This window comes from Thalia democratica, chromosome 4 (assembly GCF_965202585.1).
Source record: "Thalia democratica chromosome 4, ktThaDemo2.hap1.1, whole genome shotgun sequence".
Taxonomy (NCBI): Eukaryota; Metazoa; Chordata; class Thaliacea; order Salpida; family Salpidae; genus Thalia; species Thalia democratica.
In genome coordinates, this window is record NC_139168.1 from 43,443,787 (window position 1) to 43,470,425 (window position 26,639).

At 24.8% G+C, this 26,639-nt stretch overlaps 2 protein-coding genes across 2 annotated transcripts; one reads left to right on the forward strand and one right to left on the reverse strand.

Annotated features, from left to right (window-relative positions):
* Positions 1 to 1,575: 1,575 nt before the first annotated feature.
* On the forward strand, positions 1,576 to 11,441 carry LOC145833378 (sialin-like). The gene is made up of 11 exons (XM_082940556.1): positions 1,576 to 1,666; positions 4,257 to 4,459; positions 4,946 to 5,049; positions 5,358 to 5,487; positions 6,718 to 6,901; positions 6,979 to 7,094; positions 7,314 to 7,472; positions 8,178 to 8,310; positions 9,293 to 9,440; positions 10,598 to 10,691; positions 11,289 to 11,441. The coding sequence occupies exons 1-11, from the start codon at positions 1,576 to 1,578 to the stop codon at positions 11,439 to 11,441; spliced, it is 1,515 nt and encodes a 504-aa protein (XP_082796682.1).
* Positions 11,442 to 12,857: 1,416 nt separating this feature from the next.
* On the reverse strand, positions 12,858 to 25,349 carry LOC145833759 (double zinc ribbon and ankyrin repeat-containing protein 1-like). The gene is made up of 15 exons (XM_082940933.1): positions 25,158 to 25,349; positions 24,564 to 24,711; positions 24,052 to 24,181; positions 21,454 to 21,553; positions 21,197 to 21,266; positions 20,732 to 20,843; positions 20,449 to 20,562; positions 19,410 to 19,616; positions 19,040 to 19,260; positions 18,322 to 18,503; positions 17,825 to 17,928; positions 16,417 to 16,522; positions 16,149 to 16,279; positions 13,941 to 14,224; positions 12,858 to 13,180 (listed from the first exon to the last, which is right to left on the reverse strand). The coding sequence occupies exons 1-15, from the start codon at positions 25,264 to 25,266 to the stop codon at positions 12,988 to 12,990; spliced, it is 2,211 nt and encodes a 736-aa protein (XP_082797059.1). The 5' UTR covers positions 25,267 to 25,349; the 3' UTR covers positions 12,858 to 12,987.
* Between the last annotated feature and the right edge of the window lie 1,290 nt (positions 25,350 to 26,639).

Here is a 26,639-nt window from a genome sequence, read left to right on the forward strand (position 1 = left end):
TTACTATTTTTAATAATAATTAGATTTTATCTTTATTTAAATGTGATTTATTTGATACTAAACATTTATATTCTGTTCTACTTAGCAAATTCAATTTATAATTAAGCATTTGTGTTAAATATAAACTCTATATTTATTAAGTATCACTGCTACTTTTTGCTAGGAAGTTTCATAAGGTTTCTTTTTTAGATGTTTGTTTATATAAAGGGCAAGAGTGCTGTGTTATTGGTTTGTGTTTTAAACTTTCATTATTTCATTATACTTTCATTATTTAACACAGTCATATTTCTTTAAGAATTCTAATTCAAACTCTTATTGTTAACAAAATTTCTGATATACTGAGGTATAACTAAATGTTTATCAATTAGTCAAAGAACATAAGTTTACAAAGTCTAAAGATATAGTGAAGTGAGTTAGCATTTAAAAACACATTTTACAATAAAATTATAAAATAAACCTAATTTGTGGAATATTAAAAAATATTAAATTTTTTTTTTTAATTTTTTAGAATTCTAAAATGCGTAACTAAACGAGAGTGCGTAACGTCACTAGTGCGTAAAGATGTGAGAGGTTACTGTAACTGCAAAAAAAGATCTACTTTTTTTTTTGAATTTAAATTTATATTTTACGTTAAAGGAAAATGTAATAGACGTCCTGGACAAGACGTTAAAAGGTATCAGTGGTGTACGACTCGATAACCGAAAGGTTCTTCGTGCATTAAGTCCTAGAAACAAAATTTTTGAGCTCTTTCTGTCGTTCAAAACTATAATAGATCTTAATACTTATAAATTGGCAAATTGAAATACACAAGTTTGTTTGAAAAAGTTATACTGTTTTAATGATAAATGACACAAACTTTAAATAAGATTTTGGTTTTTACTAGTTGACAAAACTTTCAATGAGTACTATTATCAAAAAAAGTACTGAAGTTATGTTTTTTTTTTTCTGGAAACTTGTTTGAATATTTTCGATTTAAAGAGAAAAAAAAACTTTAGATCAAAAATATATCAAACTGTACAAAAAAGTTTTATGTAGCTACATGACATTTTGAATTAAAAAAACTCGAATTTAAAAATCAAAATCAACACAGTAGAAAGTATAAGAGTTCAAATTGCAATATTTTTAATTGCGAAATTTTATAATACAACATTTCAACATACAAAACTTCCACAATTCAAAACTAGACATTTCAAATTACGACGATTAAACTTCTGATAATTTAGATTAAAACACTGTTATTAAATTAAAGTTTGTACTTATACAAAAAAAAAAAACAAACGCAGTCTGCGAACTGTATGTTTCCAAACATAAAATAAATGTTTTAATTGTCGAAACTATAAATGTCGAAGTTTGAAATTTCGTTTCTTTAATTGTTTTAAACTTTGTAAGTTGAATTATCTCAGTTTAAACTTTTGTAGTTTGAATTGTGGTGTTTTAGATTTTTAAATTATAGTTTTAGTGCAACAGTTTTTTAATATTTGAAAAATTTCATAACAGTCATAATTAAAGAAAATAAACTAAGAGTTTTTCAAAAAAAAATTACTTGAGTTAGTTTTAGTGAATGGACTTACAGAAATGAAACAACATACTGGTTCAAACAAATGTAGCAGCGATTTTAAACTACATAAAGCTGTACAGGAAATACTGATAAAACCGTCTGCAGAAGGTTAAACACGATATACTACTAAAAAATTTACTATTAGCAAAACTCCTATAACAAAATATATATTGCAGTATCCGTAACTAGTTTGAATTTATTAAAATAACTGAAAAACATTGTTAGGACATAAACTTAAGTGCTAACACAACAGTGGCGTCGCGTGGGGTGTTACACGGCCGCAATTGCACCACCTTAAAATTTTGTAAGAAAACGTTTTATTTTTTTTTTACAATAAAATCTTTTATAAAACTCCAATTTAGACAACGACCATTTTGCTCACTGCACTGCCGCAAACTCTTAGCTGCCTGCCGCAGATTAACTCAAAAAAGCAAAACTTCTTTAAGATTACCGCTAAATCAATATTTTGCGGTAAGTAAGCTGAGTTGAAAATTATTTAAAACGGTAAAAACAAAAAATGAAATAAAAGCTAAGCAGAGCAGAGGCGACTCGAGCAGTAACAAATCAGGCAGTAACAAATCGAGCAGGGCAACTCGAGCACCGGCAACTTAAGCACAAGCAACTCTTATTTATATTAGCACTTTTTGTTTTATTTTCTGACTCACCTAAGAAAAATACCACGCAACGCCACTGCTACACAATAACTTATTAAGGATTATCAATTATATTCCTCTAATTAACTTTTTCAAAAGTCACAAGAAATTAATTGTCTTAAACTATTGTGTCATAACATACTTCATACTGGTTTAAAACACAGTGAAGTTTTAATTTTTCTTGCAAAGTATTTATCAGTGTTTTCTATGAACAGTAGTTTATCAAAGACATAAGATAAAAATATTGTATTGATAATTACTTTATAGAAATAAACAAACTAACAAATGAAAAATGTTTACAAAATATTCAACAAATAGTTTATTTTCAACCGTTCTTTGTATTATATTTCTTAAAACTGTTATTTCAAAAATTAAAGGTTATATATGTAGTTTATAAACTTCACGACACAATAAAGCTTCCAATACTAATAAAATACTTTTTTTTTGTTAAAAATGTTTTTATAAAATCTAAAGTTGTTGACCTTTAATTTTTTACCTAGTGAAACATTCTAATATCTATTTCATTATGAAAAAGTTTTAAAAAACTGTATTTTTGACTAAAATACCAAAGAATTGCGCCAATTTAATAAATTTGATTGTTATAATATAAAAAAAAGACGAGCATAAAGTTAATCTTATAGGCAAATTTATTAATCTTTCAAAAAACATAAAACTTTAATGTCAATTATTTTCCTTATCTTAAAAGCTATCTAATTTTTATTTTATTTTAGAGAACGCACCTTTGTCTTTAATTAAAAAAAAAATTTGGTTTGGGGTTGGAATTATTTCATGGGGTCCCTCCAAAAATAAAGGTTTTTTTTTATAATTTTTTTTTTATTTTCCTTAGTTTGCATGTTATTTAAACTCTTAAATGTTTATTTTATAAATAATGTAAATATCTTTTACGATTTGACCCCAAAGCAAAATGATGTATATTACACTATCATTTGCCTTGGCCATTTCCTAGATAAAAAATTGATAAAAGGAAAAAAAAAAATTAATAAGAATGTGAATTACAACAAATTTTATTAAATTATTTTAGTTTAATTAAATTTGTTGTAATTCACATTCTTATTAATTTCTTTTTTATTTTTATCAGTTTTTTATCTAGGAAATGGCCAAGGCAAATGATAGTGTAATATACATAATTTTGCTTTGGGGCCAAATCGTAAAAGATAAAAATATTATTTATAAAATAAACATTTAAGAGTTTAAATAACATGCAAACTAAGGGAATTAAAAAAAAAATAATAAAAAATTATTTTTGGTTTAAAAGCAATAATAATGAAAAAAAAAATCTTTATCTTTGGAGGGACCCCATGAAATAATTCAAACCCCAAACCAATTTTTTTTTCAAATTAAAGACAAAGGTGCGTTCTCTAAAATATAAAAAAATTTAGATAGCTTTTAAGCTAAGGAAAATAATTGACATTAAAGTTTTATGTTTTTTGTAAATTAATAAAATTTCCTTTAAAATTAACTTTATGCTCGTAAAAAAAGGGGTAAAAGCAAATAAAAGATATTTGGAATCTATAGTACTGTGATAAGTTAGGCAGTGTAATTAAATAAAAATTTTATTTTACGCAGATACTCCAGAATACTATCCAACTTTATTAATATTTATACATATATATTTTTTTTTCATAAAAAATTCAACGTTTAAAAATTTTTGACAACATATGTTTTGTTTATATCATTTATTAACCAATACTTTTTTATTTTTTGGGTAGTTGAAAATTTATTTCGTAAATAAGAGTTGATTAAAGTATCCCCAATATTGACAGTGTCAAGTTTTGAAATATGCTAAATAATAAACAATGTACAATAACGCATATATTAAAATAATCTTTTTTTAAAACTTATTTTAGCTCAGGTGTACCTATTTAGTATATAGCATAACTATCTCATGTAGTAAAATTTAGTTTTATAAACAATGCAAGGGTAAAAAAAAGTTTTTGTTCAATTTATTATTTCAATAAACATTCTACTCATAATAAAATGATCAAAGTCTTACATAAATCTTTAAACAAAAAAAAAATTAACAGTCGGTACTTGGACATCTGCGAGGTATTGTCTTGCTTATTTAGCATTTTTTGGTTTTGCTAACTTATATGCCCAAAGAGTAGTACTAAGTGTAGCAATTCTTTCCATGGTAAACTCAACGTATCAAAAAGCTGATGACCAAACTATTACTAATCAATCTATAAGTTCCTGTCCTCAAAATATTGTACCTAATTCAAACACAAAGGTTAGTTTTTATTATACGGTAAAACTGTCGAATTGAAATTTGTAACTATTTTTCTTTTATTTTACTGAAATCTGATTTAAAAACAATACAGATATAAAATAAATCGGAACGACTTGAAGTATATTTTTAGTACATCTTTTTATATTCTTATTTTATATGTGTAAGAATTAATTTACTTCATAAACATAAATAGATGCTAAAACTACAGTTGTTTAAAAAAAATTAAAATAACAGAAAAAAACTTAAATAGTTATTTTAAAATTTAATTTTTGTTAAGTTAAAATAATAACGTTGTTAGAGTCTTCTTAGAAAAACTCTAAATAAGATAGATTTTTTAATCAAAAAGTCAAAAAATTAAATGTAGTGTTTTATTTCTATTTTGTTTATTAATAAATGTCAATTGTAACGTCTATATATGATTAAATCAATAAATAAGTTTAAAACTAAGTTAATTATACAATATTCTGAACTTCACTTATATTTTAGGATGGTGAATTCAATTGGAGTGAAACACAAGAGGGAATTATTTTAGGGTCGTTTTTTTACGGGTATATTGTATCGCAACTACCAGGAGGATATCTTGCAGGAAGGTAAATTTGATTTTTTGAATCTGTTTTCTTGTAAGCAGTGTAATTTGAACTTAAACTAAATGAATTTGTTTTCTTAGACCAATCATTTATTTATTAAAAAGTAAATATTTTTACACCTATCAGAACTTCAAAACAGTTTGTTACTTAAACTTTTATTATAATTTTCAACGGTATGCTTTTAGCAATTAACTATAAAACTATTAAAATAAAATCATTAAAATACATTTCTTAATGGTAGAAAAAAAGCTTTAATAAATTTAAGCGTTAAGGAGGTTATATTTTAATTTTTTACTACTTCTAATATATAGATACGGGGCAAAATTAGTCTATGGAACTGGAATGCTAGTTTCTTCAATTTTAACAATACTAACTCCTGTGGCGGCTAGAAGCAGCTATGAACTTTTAATTGCAGTTAGAATATTAGAAGGTTTAGTTCAGGTACTATGGTAATTTTCAAAACTATTAAACTTCGTTAGACATAACACAGAGTGGACCAGCATCTCGACACAGGGAATTTTTTTGTTGAATTTTTCTTTAAATATCAGTACATAAAAAGCCAAGATTCTAGCGCATTTAGAATTTCAAACTAAATTTTAAAATTCTGTTCACAACACAAGTTATGCAGTTGGCGCAAAACTAATTGAAGGTTTTTTGCAGAAATCAATTTTTTATGTCCATAGAAATTAAAAATAAATCGTCAAAAAATCTTTAAAAATATATTTAAAAAAAAACAATTTTTGTAGTTTACCAAAGGTATTTTAAAGTTGCGTTCAATAAGTTTAAGTATAAACTTTTTTGAACAGTTCAAAAGCTAATTTTTATTAAAGTTATTTAAAAAAAGGCTTTATTTTCACTGTTTTTTGCAGTTAATAGAGTAAAGGTTAGTAATTAATATATTCTCCCCAATACCTGGATATGCATACTCCATACTAAAAACCTTGGTTTTAGTAGATTAAATGAAAAAATATCTAGCGTTTAAGGATAATACATGAACTGTTTATTTAATTATTTAGTTTTATCAAAAAAAAAAATCTTACTATGTTTCAAGTTTTAGTATAATTTAATATTCATTGTTTAATATAGAAATAAAAAGTTTTATTATATTAAGCATATTGTTTTCATTAGTTTTAAAATATTATTTTACAACCTTTTTTTTCTAATTTAATTGGTTTTCACCATGACAATGTATATATTTTTCAGTATAATCAATAAATTGAGAATAAACAGAGACAAAAATTGTATCAAATGTTTTCTAAAAACGAAAAAAAAAAATGTTGCGTCGATACGCAAAATTATTAATAAATTGAATTTATAACTAAAATTTTCTCTTTTTTGTGATACACCTTTTTTTTTTAGCTTTAATAGCCATAAGACCTTAAAAGTTTCAGTTTAAAGTCTTAAATAATTAAAATATCTTAAAAAATATATATCATTTAAGATTAAGGTATGTTTACACAAATTTCTAAGGTTGTATAAACCTGTGCCTAGTTCAGCGCGATTCTGGCTTACTGTGCATTACACTATATGCTATAACTGTTTGAATGTTTTAAAGACATAAAAATTTTGGGTGAACAACTTACATAAAATAAAATTATTTAAATAATTCTACTTAATTTTACTATCAAATAAGAAAGAAAACATTTAAAAACTAAGTGAACACTTTAACAGGGGGTTTCATTTCCTTCAATGCACTCAATGTGGGGTAGATGGGCACCTCCTGTTGAGAGAAGTTTTCTCATTTCTGTTAATTATGCTGGATCTCAGTTTGGAACTGTTATATCCCAGCCTATTTCAGGGATACTTTGTTCTACTGATTTTTTAGGAGGGTGGCCATCTGTGTTTTACTTATTCGGTAAGTTTTTAAAATATAAGTATTTATGCTATAAATTTTTTATTAGATAGTTTATTAATTTTGTTTCTTTATCTAAGGTTCACTTGGTGTTATTTGGTGTGTTTTTTGGTTTATTTTTGCTCACAGTTCACCAGAAGGTCATCCTAGAATTTCGAAAGCAGAACTTAATTTTATTTTATCTACGAATCCTCAAGTAAATATATTTTTTTATAGTCAAAACTTTGAATGAATATGAAACATATTGTTTCTTATTCTAGTTTATTGATTTACTACTTGTTTATTATTTTAATTTTACTTAACTTAGTTTATTATACTTTTCATACTACTTATAGATATATAAGGCCAATATTTTGATTAGAAGTATTAGTTTTATAGATAGCCTTTTAAAACCAGCTTGTTTAATTTGTTTTAGAAAACTGTAAATGATAAAGTACCTTGGAAGGAAATTTTGTTAAGCGGACCTGTTTGGGTGCTAGCAGCAGCATATGTAGCTAATAATTGGGGATTCTATATGCTTTTGACTTGTTTACCTACTTTTTTGAAAGATATCCTACACTACGACTTATCACAAGTTACTTCAAATTATTTAAATGTATAACATATAACTTTTAAACCTTTTTTTGTAAGAAACAAATATTTTTTTTAATCTTTACGAACAAAAAGTCAGGAAACGACGAGAAATTTGTAACTTGTGTACTACAGAATCCATTTTAAGTTTGATTTTGTAATTAAAGTTTGATAACTTATTACAATTTAAAGTATCACATACTAAAACTAAAATTTTTCAATGTTCACTTTTAGTATTTGAAAAACTGTTATTTGCAAATTATTTTTTATACATGGTTAGAGATAAGCTAAGAAGAAAATTTTTGTTTTTATTATATTTGTATTATTTTATTTTTTGTTTAAAAATATACTATACTTTAATATAAATACTAAACAGGTTGTATATATAAGAAATTTTTAAATCATGAAAAATTTTTACATTAATAAGTACTAAATATTTCACAGCAATAGGTTGTTAATTGTTGTATAACTAATATTTTTAGACACTTCGTATTATAAAAAAGAATACTTTTTTTATAGTTTGATTTTATTAAACAAGTTTATTAAGAGATTAATACTTACATAGATCAATGATCAGAAACTAGTCTATTAACTTAATCCGTATTGTTAATTAATTATTTAGAACATAAAACGTACAAAACTTAAGTTCACATATAAACATTTATACATGTCTTTGAGTTATCTAAACAAACTTAAAAAACTTTTTTAGAGTGGTTTTATTGCGGCTCTTCCATACTTAGTGATGTGGATATTCATAAATGTTTTTGGGTTTATTGCTGATTATATTAGAAGAAATAGTTATCTAACAACAACTCAAACAAGAAAACTCTTTAATACTATTGGTGTGTTTATTCGTTTACTTCTAAAAAAATTGTTAGTTATTAGTTGTTTAGAAGAAAAAATAATAATTTAACTAAAAATATAAACCAAGTAAACTTACTAATATTATAACTTGACTTTAGCTCGGTATTTTATTAAAAATCTTCGCTGAACCAAATTGTTTTTAATTATAACACTTAGCTAAGTTATTAAATATGGCATACATAATGTGTTAGACCATAAAATCTTAAAGCAGGGCTCGTAAAAATATCAAAACAGCTGTTTCAATAGGTAAACTCATATTTTTAATTAAAGCGTTTTGATCAATTTAAACAAACAAAGAACTTTGTTCGTAAATAAATTTTTTACATAATGAAATTTTTTTGCTGTTAAATAAAGGTAAACGATAGTTTCGGCAACTTTCAGAAAACTACTGCTTAAAATTAGTGATTGGAAGACCAATACTTTTTTAAAACTAAGATATGATTTTTATTTAAAAATTACTAAGTAATAGGGCTGTTAATTGTTTTATGTTAACTTCTTACTTTACAGATTTTGATACTTCAGTTTGCAAAAAACTGATAATTTATAGTTTATTATATCAATTGTATTGTTTGCAAAAATTAAAGATCTACCGGAAAATTTCTTCAGATCAAGATCCATATCTTTTTCTAAATTAAAATTTGGCCTAATCCGATAGAATACTGATGAAAATGAAATAAAAACTGCTACTTAGGTTTTATGTTGGTTTAAGACTTAAAAATGTAAATGTTTATCTATTCATCAACAAATACAAATTTAGTTTTTCATGTGTTGTAGATTTAATAATGTCCTGGACAAGACGTTAAAAGGTATCCGTTGTGTGCGACTCGATAACCGAAAGGTTTTTTTGTGCACCAGGTCCCACGACCGAATATTTTGAGCGTATTTTTTGTCGTTCAATAAACTATGCATAATAAACTTCATTAAGAAATATTTAATTTCATCTCGGTTTTATTCTCACAGGACAAGTCGGCGCCGGAGTGTTTTTGATATTGTCAGGTTACGTAGGGTGTAACCAGACACTTGTAATTATGATGTTGTGTTTTGCACTAGGAATTAATGCTGCCATTTATGGTGGATTTCAAGTTAATGGTGTAGACTTGTCTCCAAGGTAGTTTTTCTTAAAATTTAGTCCAAAGTAAATTATGCTTTTAGCTTTGATAAACTTTTGTGGCATCAAGTAGAATCGTAAAACTAAATTTAAACTATATTTTGAAAAGGTGATTTCAACTTTTTGTTTTTTGTTGATACCTCAACTGTACTTTCAAGTTTTATTAGTTCACCCTTGTTACAAAACTCTTAGTTCTCTTTACAATTAAATACTTTATGTCTTAATACAGCTAAAAAAGTTAGCTAGATACTAGAGTTTTAATTATCTGCTTTTAAAACATATTTATACTGCTGTATAAATAGACATTACATACTACTAATAAAATTAAGTATATTTAAAATTCTAATTTTTGATTGATTTTTAGATACTTGACTACTATAAAGTTAGATTTTTTAAAATAATAGCTGTAACAATTTTCAATTAATACTTAGGCCAGATATTTTATGCACTTAAATTTAAACTATCTTGATAAATTTTTATGGTAATTGTTTTTTTTTTAGGTAAAAGTAGCTAGATTAACTAAGTTTCAAAATACATTTTACTTTGAAACTTCACTATTAAAGTGATGTATAGTTTTAAGAGTTAAAAAAAAGTGTTTTCTTATTTTTTAGTAAGCATTTAACGATCTTGAAAAACTTAAAAATACTTTATTAACTTGTCTTTCTTAAAATACTTGTAAACTTTATTAGTATTAAACCTGTACTTAAAACATTAATTAACTTAAACCTTAAAATATATATGTATGACAACTTACATTAAAAAATGTGTGTAACTGTAACTTTTAATCATATAACAGTTATTCATAAAATAAAATAATTTCTGAGGAGGTGTGACAAAAACCAAAACAGCTGTTCGAGCTAAAAAATAAACAGTTTTGTATCAAAACTATACAAGTATATAATATAAGTGAAATTGATACCAGTCTTAAATAAAAAATTAAAGTAGTATTTGAAAGTTTACATTCTAGGTTATTAGCTTAAAACTGCTCTAACTACTTTTTAAGAACTGTGAGCAGTTAAAGTAATATTAAAAATAAACCATTATGATATTTAGAATAAATATAGATTTCATTTTATTTATAACTTTTTAATTGAATCTTATAGTTAAGAAAAATCTTAACTTTTTTGATTGTTTTTATTAATCTTTGGAACTTACAGATATTCTGGTATTTTAATGGGTATCACTAACACATTCGGTAGCGTTCCTGGTTTTGTGGCACCTTTGGCTGTTGGTGCACTTACAGAAAATAGTGTTTGTTTATTTAGTACCATTTATATCAATTAAAAAAATTACTTAAGTTTTTTTACATAGAATGAGCAATTCTTCAATTAACTGCAATAAGATAACGTTTATGATAATGTTTAAAACAAAAAACTTGGTTATATCGTTGAAATTGGTTTTCTTATGTTTGAAAATAGTGTCAAAATATAAATTGAACTGTTTAATAATGTATAAATTATTAAAAACTTAATTCAAACTCATTTCAAGCTTTGTTGTTTAAGAACACAGTATGCTTATGTAAATTATTTTATTTTTAAGAATTTCAAGGTTTTTTTTTTGATATGAGGCCTCATAAAAGTATTTATAAAAGTTTGATATAAAAAAAAATCATGTAAACTATGAAAAGAATGTCTGAAGTTTTTTTAATGAGTTCAAAAATACTTTTTTTTACTATATTAAAACTAAACAGAGAAAAAACAGCTTAATAAAATTCCAATTCATTAAGTTTTATAACGAAATAATAACTTTACTAAAAAAAAGATTTGACTACATTAAAATTGTTTAACATGATAGAAATAATTATAGCACGTGTTTATTTGTTACAAAAAGTTTAACTTTCAACTACAGAACACATTAGAACAATGGCGGATTATATTTTTCATATCAGCTGCAATTTACACGACAGGGGCAGTTTTATTTTTAATTTTTGGAACCGGTGAAGAGCAAAGTTGGAATCGACCGAAATCAACCGATGATGAACCAATTATTAGCAAATTTTGAAAAAATTAGATATTTATATTTGCACTCAAACAATAAATTTTTAACCAAATAGATTAAAAAAAGATTAGCTTGTACAGTTGACAGATTTTGTTTTTAAAAAGCTAAATTATACTTAAGTTAAAAGTAGTTTACAAATAACTTGTTTTTTAAATTAAAGCAGCTTAATAGAACAGAAACGTATAAACATACTGAAATAAAGTTTGAGAAAAAGTAATTAGATTCTTAAAGTAATACTATGTTTCAATGTTTATATAAGATTTTATAGCTTAACTAATAGTAACTGTCAATACAACTTTTAGGTAAGCTTTTTTTACAACTAAAACACAGAATATATATTATTTAATTTACTTGCTAGGTTAAGATATTCTATGATTTAAATAAAATTTATTTGGAAAGTTGTAATATTTAATTTAACTTTTTGGATTAATTTTATTTTTTGAGAACTACATAAAAGCTGTTATAATTTTTTTCTACAAATTTATAAATAAATTTTTGAATATTTTTAAACAGCTTGTAAGAAATTATATACTTTATGTTTTTAAGTAAACACTTTTATCAGTAAACAATTTGTTTTCATTTGAAGTGCTATACTTTTGTTATGATTAAGCCAACATCATATATTTTTGTGTATTAAATACATAAATAAATTTAAAAATTTGAATACATAACTACTATGTATAAAACGAAAATTAATAAACTAAAAGACTTTTTACTGAAAGTCAAAAGTATCACAATAGTGTTTTTTTTTTAGCTTTGAATGCAAAAAATGTAGAAAAATAAAATTAAACACAAATAATATTTAAGAATATTGTCGTTTATTTACACGAAACATTTTTTATCACAAAAATTCAGGTTTTTTTTACACTGCAAAAAAAAAAAACAGCTAGGTATAGGTTTCACAAATCTAAATTAAGTTATAAAAGAAACTACGCTCTAAGTAAACTGTAAAGAAACTACTACACGATTCAAATTTTAAAAAGTATTCAAACACAATAAAAGACAATTACAAACGTATATAAAAAATTACCCAATAAAATTAATAAATGCCTTCATACAAAAACTACTGTTACATAGAGAACTGATTATAAAAATTAAGAAAAGTGAAGGTAATTTAAAAGAACACAGTGTACTGGAAAAAGTACGTTATTTGAATGAAGATAAAGATGATAATTGATGTTTTTTAAAAAATATATTCAATCAAAATTGCTTTGATTGTACAAGGTTTAACTAAGTTTGCATAAAAATTTTGAAATAATTTTACTTTTTAACAAAAATATTTTTCTTTGCTGTTTTTCTTTTATAACTTGATTAAGGTCTTTTGTTAGATAATGCCAATTTAATATAATATATACTTAAACACAATCAAAACAATAAAAACTTTTTTTTTAAAACAATATATGCTAAAAAAAACAACCGTTTATAGTAATCAACTGCGTACAATTTTTGAAAGTTTAACAACATATTGTTGATTTCTAGTTCTTTTAAGAGTGATTAAGCCAGTTGAAAAAAGTTATGCGAAATTTTAAAGTATAAATTATTGATTAGTCTAAAACAAGTCGTCGGTATCATCTGATGATGACGTGGTGTAGTCGTCATTGGACACGACTTTCTTTTTTCTTCTCGGTCTTAAAAGTTCTGGCTGATTAAACAACGCCAATATACTGTTAAAATCAAATTTTACTGCAACATCATAGGCTGTAAGTCCTTTTTCGTTCTTAATATCGTGTTTGGCTCCAGCACTAAAATCAAATAATTGAATAGAATTTAATGCTCAAAAACTATTCCAAGCATAGAAAAACTTTAAATTCTTCTAAAATTTAATATTGTTAAAAAATCTAAGTGTACGTTTAAAAAAAAAAGTTATTTTAAAGTTTAATGTATATATAATTAACTTTAATTAGTTTAGTTTTCAACAGTTTTAAGTAACTTTAATATTAAAGCATTGTAAACTCTACAATATACAATAATTATGCAAAACTAAATAAGAGTACTTTTGATAGTGTCATATAAGAAACTTATAGATGTCTCGTTTACAATTAAAATGATTTAATTTACGTTTTAATTGTTTTAACTAATGCTTTTAATTTTAAAGAGTTTCACTTATATATTTGAGTAAAAACATATAAACAAGCATCAAAATAATAAAAAAATAGGTAAACTTTTACTTCATTTAAATACCTTAACAAATCTTAATACTTTTATATCTGAAAATTAAACTTTGTCTCTTACTATTTAAGTAAAATACATTACTAGTAATAAAAAATGTAATATCAAAAAGTATATACATAAATATATAATTTTAGTCCTTTTTTTTGGTAAATTTTGCGACTAAAATCTAAAATAATCAAAACAAATTCAAAACTAAACATTATTTTACCGCTTTAGAAAATAAGACAGTAATTTGACAGCGTTAAGCAGCTAAACATACTACAATTAAAACAACACAAATCTGAAACATCAACACAAAAACTACATCACTATATACAGAAGTCAACTAACAGAAGTAAAGTTTTCACCACATCCTTCCCCTCCGGTCCTTTCTTCACGGCCAAGTGAAGCGGGGTGTTCATCTGCGGACCGCTTCTTCGGTTCACGTCGGCTCCTTTGTCTATCAGCGGCTTCAGACAAGACCTGCGTTCGTTGGCTACAGCTATGAGAAGGGGACTTCTTCGCTCGGCGTCTTGGCAGTTGGGATCTGCTCCTTCTACGAGCAGCTGTTTGATCTCTTCTTCCCTTCCATCACCCTTCAGTCCTAGCTCCTTCACCAGGAGTCTGTCTTCGGGCTGCAGATAAATCATGTGTTTTTTTTAATGAGGACGAGAGAGTTTTATAGCAACAGTTTTTAATTTTTTAAGCATTGGGAACTAGTAAAAGCTTTCACTAACGCTAAACAGTTTAAAACACAATTAAATTTTTAATTTGCGTAGAAGTTTGACGTGGACCATTTTAAGGTAAGAATCAAAAAGTGTCATCGTTACACAAGTATGGCTTGTCTCAGTTCAGTATTTCTTGGAAAATTAAATTTTGCACAACTTACATTTTTAAGTGTTTCTTCTTTCTTTTAAATTAGCTTAGGTCGCTTCAACATTTTTGTAACTAACTAAGTAAATTTTTCTAAATCATGATATCTAAAAACTATATTTATAATCCGGCTACTTTTCAAAAATTAAAAAAAAATTGCCTCTCTCCATTACAAACCCCATAATGTCAAGTGTAATTTTTTAGCTTTTGTCAATTATATCTCAGTTCATACTTGTGAAAAGGTATTGCTTTATTTACTCGGGCGTGAAATTATTAACTTAAAACAAAAAAAACTTAACGCTTCAGTGTTAAACTGGCATATCAAAAGTTAGAATTTTGACAACCCTGCCTCGGACATTTTTATTTACTCTTCGTTACAAACTCTAGAATACTTAGTGTAAAACAGTTGTTGTTGCCTTACTAGTTATCGCCCCCTTGCTGCACAAAATTTGAAAATCGCCCACCAGCTTACTAAAATTGTCTCCTTTGGAAATCCTGGTCTAAATCAATTACCTTACAGACTTTACTACGAGCTATAAAAAAATAATCAAAAAACTTTTAAATGTAAAATTTGTTCTACAATTAGTTTTAAGATAGCAAATAAATATAGCAATACATTTATGCTAAACTGTAGGAAATACTATATATACGTTTGTTATAGAACACGACATTTTAAACAAAATATAAAACTTATTATAAATGGTTAAACGATGTCATGAAAACAATTTCAAATGTGTATAAGATTAGATCAAAAAATAATTTAAGCCAATTTTTTTACAAAAGACAAAAAACAACTTAAAGTTCATAAAATAGTCTTAACTTATGTTTACATTACTCTAAAATTTTGACGAGTTTTTTAAATAAGTTAAAAAAAATTTACTTTAATGTAGTTTAGTAAATTGAATGTAGTAGTTAACAATTAAAACAAAATAACAAACGTTAAACTGCACTGTACTTAACACCAAATTATTAGATTCACAACATAGTTATACTTGCATAGTTTTTTTTATTACAAAACTATTTTACTACAAACTCACAACTATTTACTCATGCTTTGTGACAAGTTTTTTTAAGTTTATGACTCAAAGTTTACTTTAGCTGAATGAAACACTTTAAGTTATGTGTTTCAAAGTCTGAATAAAATTATAGTTGTATCATCTTTTTATATTTCTAAAAAGTTAATATTTTATCTTTTATCCAACGTAAATTCACGCATGAGAAATTATAGCGTCATTTAAAGTTTACACACCTTTTTAACCAAATATTTACGAGCTACAACATGTTCGTATGCAGCTTTAACAAGTGATATATGTTTAAATTGTTTTAGTAAAAAATAATTAAATGCAAGTAATGAATGTTTTAAAACAACTATTTTAAGAATTGATTAATATGAAACTTTACAAAGTTCTATTGTTAGAAGAAGCTTTGTGTATTCAAAAACTGTTTTCAACTGGTATAATTACGTCTTAATCAATAAAAAATTTAACAAATATTTTATAAAGTTTTACTTTTTATTTACTTTTGATATAAAATTGGGTTTAACTCGAATATCTTTAGGTATTACACAAATTTATTAAAACGAGAAATGTATGATTTTAATATTCAAATTATTTTCCAATTTCAAATCAAAACATCGTAAAATGTTCTATAATGTGTTTTCTATTGCATTTATTATCTGAAACTTACATTCATTTTTTCTTCCCTCAATAATGTGGTTGACTTCTTATTTTTCCTTTTAGTTTTTCTAGGTGTTTTTAATTGTTCTTCTTCTTTTAAAGTACTACCAAAAGCAATCTTTTTGTTGTACTTATAAATATCTAAAGAGTTTATATAAGTATTTATCAGTACTATTTTTAATTGATCTAATATCCTGTAGTTTGGAAGCTAATTTTTAGTTGCAAACAACTTTTAGTTTATAGTGTAAATTTCTTATCACAAACTCTTGTTCTCTTACCTCTATGAAGACCTTTAGATTCACTAAAGTCTGGATGACTTTTCAAACTAAAGTTAAGACTTATGATTAATTCATCTTCTCCTTCGTCTATTGTAGTTCCTAAAATCTTTAAGAAATGCTTAAATAAACTATCAAACTAAAATATAATAAAAAAGCTACATTTTAGTATTTTACAACTTAAGTATGATAAAAACACATTACATCTAAGTTTTTTAAGTCTACTTTTGCAAAAATTTTCACGTTGAAAAAAACTGGTGCAAACTTTTTACCATATTGAGATATATTTGCATTGCTCATTTTAGTTATTAAAAAAATAGAAATACATTGCTTTGATTGCTACAAACTAGTTTCAAATATTCATTTTTAACTAGCTCTACTTTAAAACTTTGTTGGTAAAACTTTCAAACTAATGTTAGACCAATCAGTCGTTTTACAGTTAAATACCTAAAAAATTTAACATCTATCATTACGACATAAACAGAAACTTTTTCAAAGTATGACGGAAACATTTAAGTAATTTTGTCTTATAAACAATACTTGTACATAACATATAAAATTATAACTTTAATACATATATTTTTAGGTATTTAACTTTCAATAATAAATTTTAAATTTCATTAACAATACAATGTTTCACTCGTTTGAAAACGAGATCTTCAGTTGTTTAAAATCTGCAAAAATGTATATAATAACATGTAGGAAGACATTATGCTAAATTTGAAACAAAAGAAAAAAAAAATTAAAACAAAAAACTGAATAAAATCTAAGTAAAACTTATAGCTTAAAGTTACTAGTATATGAAGATTATAATGTTGTTAGGTTAGATTTAGAAAAATTTAAGTTACTTAATAACTATATAATCTTTAAACTTAAACAAAAAAATGAAAATAATTATACTAACATTTAGTAGCCTTGCGAAATTTGTAGATAACTAACAAAGAAAACAACTCTTCAACTAAAGCCGATTTTATTCAGTTTTTGTTATATATATTTTTTAATTTCTTTTATTTCAAGTTTAGCTTAATGTCTCTTACATGTTATTATATAAATTTTTACAGATTTTAAACAACTGAAGATCTCGTTTTCAAACGAATAAAATCAAAAATTTATTATTGATCATTCTCCTTTTATTTAACTTGAGAACTTTGATTGCCACCTTTAAAGTATAAAGTACGCAGTATTTAACTTTAATTTATTAGATTTAAACAAAAATTAATCAAATGCAAAATAAAAGGAAAAACTAGCAAATAAAAATTAAATTGTTATGTTTTAGTGGGGATAGAACAAAATTAAAACATTATAGCATGAAAGTTTAGTTTTGCATATTATACAAATACTTTAATTTTACACATAATAAGCTAAACTATACTTTTACTCAAAAGTTTATACTTCAACAAACGAAATCAACCTTTCCAAGTCTTGGTTCCCCGATAACTGAGCGGAATTCCACGTTATTTGACGTGTATCCTCTAAGATGCCCACAAATATGATCAAGCTGCTTTCGCCAAAACCCTGTTTGCGCTTACTATTTAGAACACAATTTGAAAACTTAAACTTTCTGAATTTTTTTTTCTGACAGTTATTTGATATTAAACAATAAAAAATAGTTTTTGTCGAACATTAGAGTTCAAACTATATCTGTACGAATTAAATTAAGTTAGTTGATAAACATAAGAGCTTTTAATAAAACTTAAATTTAAAAGTTGTTCAAAATACGTAGTACTTTTTTTCTATCTGTTTATAAAATAAGTGTCCCTCAATTTTTCTTAAAAAATAGTTTAACCAGACAAAAGAAGAAAAAAAAGTTATTGTCGTTTTAATCTGTACATCTGCTGTACATCTATATTTTTAGAATATAAAACGAAGCTTAATACAACAAAGTTAGGAATAAAATTATATAGCAACCTCTACCAGGACTAATTGCATTGAGTGGAGGCATTTTGTCTCTCATTCTCAATTCTTGTGCTCTTAACTCTTCCATTAACTGTTGTTCCTGGGTTATTTTCTTTGCACCTGGGTAAAACAAACCAACAGTTTGACACTGAACTTCTTTGGTCGGTCGCTTTGAAGCTCGAATAACACGTGTACTAAAAAGTTTATAATTTAAATACGTGCCTATATAAACTTTATTGAAGTAAAGTTTTAATTTAATAAACTAAAAATACAAATACTTAAATAGTAATGCACAAATAATAATATTTTTTTAAAGGGGCCTGCTTCAAAAAAAAAAACCTCAATATATATTAATCATTTTTAGTTTTTAAGACAAATGTACCTTTTTCAAAAAAAAAAATATAGAGATATTTTAATATAAATATAACACTAGAATTAGAAATTAAGAATATAAGAGAGATGTTTAATGTTGAATTTACGTATTTTAAAATGAGCAAATTACACTTTTACAGTACCTTGATAATCGTACTACAACTAACAAACTTTTAATCATTATAACTTTACAGATTCATAAAAGACTAAGATACATTAAACATTCCGAAATTAGAAAACTTAGTCACAGGTAAAACTTAAAATTAATTTTTGTATAGGAAAAATTTAATTTACATAGCATAAAGTATTTAACTCCTTTGAAAAAATGTATACAAACTTTAAGAAATAAAAAACTTACGATCGGTTGTTTGCTGATGGTAAATTGGGCATTGGTACAGTTTGCCACATAGGTAGGTTTTTAAACGAATAGGAAAACTCCTGATCTTCAAGTTGAGAATTTCGCGGGTCAATCCGTTCGGGAGCTTCGAAATGAGCACCGCAGTTTGAGCAAAATTTTGAATAAGGCTGGTTGTTGGTCTTGCACAAAGAACAGCAAATAGGTAGCTCTTTAGGTATTGGCTAAAATAATAATTAGTGGTTTTTAGGCTCCAAAACAGGCTAACTTTAAGATCTGATAAAAAAGGCTTCAATTTTTGTTGAAGTATTTAAATTTATTTTTTTTAAAAACAGTTAACTCCTAATACTAAAAACATTATAACAAAAGCTACCTTTTCCCCACACCAATCACAGAATCTAGCATCTGGGTTGTTTATGCGTCCGCAAACGGAACATTTTATCAGGTTTCCGTCCAATCTGGGCAGAGGTGGTGCGTTTTCACCAGTGTGAACAGCTGCAGGGAACCTATGCTCACAGGAAGCACAGTGAGTAAGAGAGGGAGGATTACTTGAACCACATGCCCCACATATTATTGAATCCTGAAATTTGTAGATTTTTTTTAAACTAGTTGCATTAAATGTACAGAGGGCATAAGCTATTTTTTAAAATAACTTATTTTGTTGTCACTACCAAAAACTTTTCTGTGCTTATAATGCAAAGTATTAGTATGTTGAAATACTCAGTTTATCTGAAACAATTGTTTTACTGGCCTTAATAGTAAGCCAGAATTTCAGCCTGCCTACTAAGTAACTCGTTTTTATTTCATATTTACTTACTCAGAAGAAATCAATATATATTTCTATATATCTAACAAAAAAATTTAGACATCAACAGTAATGTAAAAATAAAAAACATTTTTCTTAAACTAATTTTTACCTAAAACTTTTGATTTAACTTTTTTAAACTGCAAAGTTAATAAAAAACGTGTTTATTAAAGACAATAATTCTACATTTTAGGCCGAAAAATATAACTTTTGCACCTTTGAAAATAACTCCATGATCTTTTATACGAAACTTTATTGAAATTACTTAATTTTAGAAGAGTAAAAATATATTTTTTAAAATTTTAAGAAATTCTTTATAAACAATTTTCTTAGTAATCTCATTAAACATTTTGACATACTACTTTTAAAATATTCAATGTCGTTTAACAATCAGTTTTAGTTTTGATAAAAAATCTGTAGACTTCATTATACCTTTGACCTAGTTTTATTATAGTTAAGGCTTTGAAAAAAAATCTTATTTTTTTTCTTTTTTTTACAAGGACTTGACATAAAATTTTGAAAATAACAATGACAAACAACACTAAAGTACTTTACATAGAACTTTTATTAAACCATACATTGTAAGAAGTAAATAAGTTTTTCTTACTTTCATTCTGACTGTAGCAATTTGATGGGGTCTTGAAGCTATTGGCTCCTCACAAACGATGCACTTTTCTTGATTTAGTGGAATGTATGAGTGACATTTTAGACACATTCCCATCTTAGATAACAAATATTTGTTTTTTATAACTATTACCCAGAAAGCAAAAATATAATTATCTAAAAACATTTAAATTTATTAATATAATACAAAAAATATTATTCAACAAATACAAATAGAAATAAATTGAACAACAACTTTAAAAAGATGTAATTTTACAAAAGCTAACAGATCCAGATTCAATGTTAGTCGAATTCGGATCAATTGGAACTGGTTTTCCACATTCAGGACAAAACCTACACACTTTACTTTTCAAGCGCAGGTTGTCACAATGCACACATCTGTTTTAATTATGAAACATTTAATTTTAGACAGTTGACCCAATACAAACTATAATATTTATCTATATTTGTTATAGTTTTATTATTCTAATATTTTTTAGCTATTTTTTTTTATAGTTTTTTTTTTAATACGTAAACTAATTTTTGTAACAAAGTTTAGCAAAATTGTTTGTTTATTTTTTACTAGTATGGTATATTAGTTTGTAATATATATTTCAATTAGACTTTTAAGAAAGGATACCATAAAACTACACAATCAAAAAAGTAAATTAATGTGATAAACAAATAAAAAAATGTAACTATCTATGAATATTTACGACTAATAGTTATAATAATAAAAGTTTTTAACCAACCGAACCATTTCCGGTTTAGGATCCAAACCATTCAGACATTGGGTTAAATCAAAACTCTGTTCACGAATTGCTGTATTTTTTGAATAAAGTCTTTTAGTATGATAAAAGTATAATTGGTAAACAAAAATGATATCTATAAAATATCTACAGTAAATAAAAATACAGAAGTACGGATAAACATAAAATAAATTGATGTTATACATAAAATTAATATGCATTGACACAAGTACAATATTTCAGATAAGTAAGTCACTAACTATTATTGGAAGGACGAATACTTCTAACTAAATTTTCTCTCGATCCTTTTTCTGGTTTTTGACCATTGAGTATATTGGAAGTCATTAATTTTGAAGACAGCTAGCAATTAAAAAAAAGTTTATACAGTTTTTTACTTCTATTTTACTAGTTGAGAAAGAGCTGATAAATGCTGATTTGTTTATAAAAATTATTTTAACATGTATATACAAAATATTTTTTAATTTTAGCAGAAATAATGAAAAATTTTAACAATTTTAAAAACTACGTCTATTGTTAAATTCTAATTACTGATAAAATTTGACTACTAACTAAATCAATAAAGTAAACAATCACATTTCTTTTAATCTTTGTAAATTTCAAACATTTTTGAAGTTAGACTTAGCTGTAAATGTTTTTTAATAGTTTGCAACGCAAATGCACTTGTTAGCTAAAATTTTATACTCTAATGCAGTGGCATATATTTGTAGTTACTCTTATGTATAAACCAATAAACAGATAGCTTGACTAAAAAATATTTTCACTAATAATATTCCAAACTAGCTGCACTAAAGCATTATTACTAATTTACTATATTTTAAACTTAGAGTTTTTTACCATTAAAAAAAGAAACTGAATGAGTGATATAAATATTTTAACAATTATTGATGTCAAAAATAAGTTTCTGCAGTAGCATGCTTTTTAACACAAACTAAATTAAGAATTTTTTTAATTTTTTAGAGTACAAATTTTCTTTAATCAGGTTTTATTGAATACTTTACTTATAAAATTAAATTTTATAAAATATCAAAATATCTAAACAAATTTTTTCTTTTAAAATCTCATCTTACTTTAAAATTTATCAAGTTAAAAATACAAAGCAAATGTTTTTAGTGAAGTTAGTTTTCATAAATTTAGTGACGCTCTATACGGAGTCCCTATACCACATAAAATACTTTGTTTGTTTTAGTTTGAAACATCTAAAAACGAAGAAGAACATCTCCAGATAAAACTTACTTTATTAACTTTGCACGAACACACTTAATATAATACTTTTATTAGTTTGAAACTAGTTAGATTCAATGTTAATATTCAATTTAAGGTGCTAGTAATGCAACAAGTTAAACATAATTTACAAACAAATTTAGTTTTTTTTTTTTTTATAAAAAAACTATTGTTTAAAACAAATATATCATTAACATATTATATTTTCTTACTTTTCTGAAAATGAAAAACAAAATCTTATTTACGACATTTTTTACCACATTTTTATGGTTAAATAAAAGATTACTTGTTACTTTTACTAAGCTTTGTGCTACACTTGAGAGTATATTTAATTTAGACTATATCTAACTACTAAGCTTTATAGTATGCAATTTACTACTATCGAGCTTATTTAATGTAATTTTCTTTTTATTTATAAGTGTTTTGAGTAAGTTGACTTCAACGAAAAAAAATTCTACTCTTTTGAGAAAATTTAGATAAAGAACTGCGATAGAAAATTGTGTAAAAGGTCAAATAACTGTATCAAGTGATTTTCTGTATCAAATAAACTATTAAATTTTTTATCCAAAAGTTTAAAACTAAAAGATGAATACTACAAATATGTTTTAATGTAATCTCATATAATAATTAGTACTTAGTATTACAACATTTATCTTATGATCAACGATTTTGAATAAAAATTAGAGTAGTATTTCTGAAAACTTTGATGTTTAATAAATATTAAACTGAACTTGCATGTAAACTTTAATTACAAAGAGAATTGCTATTCTTGCTTGAAAGTAATTATTGATAAAATGTATTAATAAAAAACAAATTAATTGCTTTTATCAACTGATATGGATATAGAAGTAAAACATCAATATAAAAAAAACATTAGCTTTCTTTGATTGAATATTTTTGGATAAGCTATGATATTAAAATAATTTTCCAAACTACCCTTTGCAATCTAATCATAAACTATCCAAGTTTCTTTTTAGAATACTATTCCTATGAAAAAATATCAAGTTTAATATCACTTTTAGAACTACAGTAATATATTTTTGTAAGTTTGTATAAATTCTGCATGTAGGATTTTAATGACTTTTTTTAAATTATAGTAGTCTGATTTTTAACTTCACATGTAAAACACAGGTAAAAAATTCATAGATATACCGTACATCTAAAACTTTTGCTGTGAATTATTGTTCAATAGACCTATTTTTCATTTATAATTTTTATTAAGAAAATTAATACTACAAATAAATTTATAATCTTATTTTAACAAACATAAACATAAAAACATTTAGAAAAAATACTACTAGTTAAACTAGTATTAATGAATAAAAGTTGTAAATAAAATTTTGCATAAAAGTAGATCAAAATAAAAACTTGAAGACATAAAATCAGAATTATCTTGAGTTAAGAAGTAATATTTTACAATTTATAGTAACTTTACTTAAAATACATTCTAGCTTACAAACAATAACTTTAAATGTAAGACTTGATTTAATGAATTACAGCATGCAACAATACGCGACAGACTAATGTACATTCGAAATATTTGAAACATGAATTCTATATTGTAAACTAGTCACAGCACATAAAAAAGTTCAAACATTTAAGAAACTAGTGCTTACTTTTGTTTCGTTTAACAGCTCACGTTGAAAATGTGTTTCATTATCACTATCAGAACTAAAACTTCCACCTTCTGATTCCTGGTATTCTACATTAAACACCTTAGTCACCACATTGCTTTCCCGGCCATCTCTTTAAGAAGATGTCATTGTTTTAATAGAACTATGTATTAGTGTCTAATGTTGAAAGATAGTTGTTAACAACAGATAGTTGAAAAAAATCAAATTATTCGTAATTGATAACAAAGATTATCAGTCAATGAGCTTTTCTGTTTTGAAAACTTTTTTTAAACATGTTTACAAAACAAAAACTTTTGAAAATAAAAAAGTTTGGTACAAATTATTCACACAAGTTTTTTTAAGGATTAAATATTTATAGCTCTGATGTAAACAATCTTTTTTATAATATTGTCTAAAAACTTGGAAAACATTCATAGCATATTGTTCAGTTTTAAAATTTATATATAAATTAAAATTTGTAATTGTTTCTTACGCTTATTTTCAACAAAGTTTACCTAGTAACAGCCACTGCTTTAATATATCTTTTACCAGCTCTTAGCATAAATGGCTCTTTGTACAGCATTGTTGTCTGTTTACCAAGTTTCTTTTCAGGTGTTGGTCTAGTGTTATCTACAGTATAGAATATTCTTGTTCCAACAGTTTCTAAATAAAATACTATTATAGTAATAGTTACAGAAATAACATATATTTAAACTTGTATACAGAATGTGTGTAAATACAAATGTTAAAAACATACTATAAATACTTTAAAGAGAAAGCACATTTTAACTAAACATATTTTTACAAAAGTAATTAAGAAACTTAAGATAAATTTTGTTTTAGTACTTACATGTATAAAATAATAACTAACTTTTTCATAAACATTTTAATACTAATCTAGAAAAATTAGTTGAGAAATTTGTGTTTTTTGTTTTTTTATTTGGTTAAAAGAACTATTGGAAAAAAAAAGTTATCAACATAAAAAACATCTATGTAATTATCTTGTATTTATAAATGTTATAAACAGTGTCTGTGATTCTTAATTTGAAAACTTTTAAACAAAATGTACAAGACCAAGCTCTTAAAAGTATACAAAAGCTTTTAAATACCAGATTTTAACTCAATAAGAGTGTTTGAGTCAATGTTGTTTTTGGTTTTTGCAAAAACTGGGTACCGCAAAGGTACAATTGTTGGTACTGATATTGATCCAGCCGTCATATTTAATTGTTAATAAATACAACATTCATATGAGCATGTTTCAATGAAAAATTGGTATAGTTACCAATAATTTTTTAGTGTAATAAATCTACAAAAAAAAATAACCGTACAGATAAAACACAACTGATTAAAGTTAGATTACTACTATACATTTTAAACATAGTTTAACAAAACTAACATATTTTACCAAGAAAGTAGAGTAGGTAAAAACTTTAAAATATAGACATAATAAAAGTATAGAATAAAACAATATACATTATAAAACAAGCAACAACAAGGATAAAACAATAACTTTACTTTTTTATCTAAACGGCTTATGTTGTCAATTACATTTTTATTATTAGCTTTAGCAGTTTCACTGCTAAACGAAATATCAAACTAAAAAGCTGTAAAATAAAAATTAAAAAACAAATGTTTAAAAACTGTTAACAATTAAATATTAAAAAAACATGCTCAATGAATCTCTTAATGCTATAAAATATTATGCTGTTGCACAAAAATAAATGGACATTGAGGGAGTAATTTAAAAACTATACAAATAAGTACGAATGTTTTCTTCAAAAAGCTTAAATTCAAATCTCATACAAAAACTTAAAATGTAAAGTTTGATAAAAGTATACAATAGTTGAATAAAGTTAAAGCTACTTGCAAGGTAGAAATTTTTAGCTATTAACTAAAATCAACAATAAGAATTTAATCTATATAAACAAAAAATCATAAGTTAACAAAAAACTAGCTTAAGTGTGTCACAATTCTATTGTGTATTCATGGCAGCTGATTGTGAATTATTTTGGTTGCACTTACTATACATCCAAACTATTTCTGTTACTTATACAATAGTGTTGGTATTTAGTTTCTTCAAAAGTTGAGCATCAGTACTCATTTTCACTTAGTAGCTTATGACATTACTTGAGTATTTACATCAAATACCCATCAAATATAACTCCAAATATTAATAAAAAAAAACAGTCAGTGCTTTCTAATATACATACTACCTATCTAGGTTTCTTATACATCAAAAATAATGCTTTATCTAAATCTTAATTCTATAAATGAACAGGAGAAAATTAACTGATAATAACTATCTAACATATATTAAGCATTTATCTTGCTGATGAAAATAATATAGCTACCTGACTTTTATAACCTTTTAGCAAACATACCTTTGGCAAAGAAAGATTCTTTAATTATATATAAAAAAAAGATAATAAGTACATAGTATTGTATTTAGAATTGACTCCAAATGTTAATACACCTCAGTCCTAAATACTTTTTTTTTTCTTTTTTGTTAAAATTCTTAATTACTAAAACAGTCACTAATGAAACTAATTTGGAAACATTTTGATTGTCTTAAGATAGGGGTGGGCAATATA

Coding starts and splice junctions, on each gene's coding strand:
- LOC145833378 (XM_082940556.1), top strand. CDS start 1,576: ATGAAACAACATACTGGTTCAAACAAATGTAGCAGCGATTTTAAACTA. Junction 6,902..6,978: donor ATCTGTGTTTTACTTATTCG/GTAAGTTTTTAA, acceptor TCTTTATCTAAG/GTTCACTTGGTGTTATTTGG. Junction 7,473..8,177: donor TACACTACGACTTATCACAA/GTTACTTCAAAT, acceptor AAACTTTTTTAG/AGTGGTTTTATTGCGGCTCT.
- LOC145833759 (XM_082940933.1), bottom strand. CDS start 25,266: ATGACGGCTGGATCAATATCAGTACCAACAATTGTACCTTTGCGGTAC. Junction 21,267..21,453: donor TATTCGTCCTTCCAATAATA/GTTAGTGACTTA, acceptor CAAAAAATACAG/CAATTCGTGAACAGAGTTTT. Junction 16,280..16,416: donor ATCTAAAGGTCTTCATAGAG/GTAAGAGAACAA, acceptor TAAACTCTTTAG/ATATTTATAAGTACAACAAA.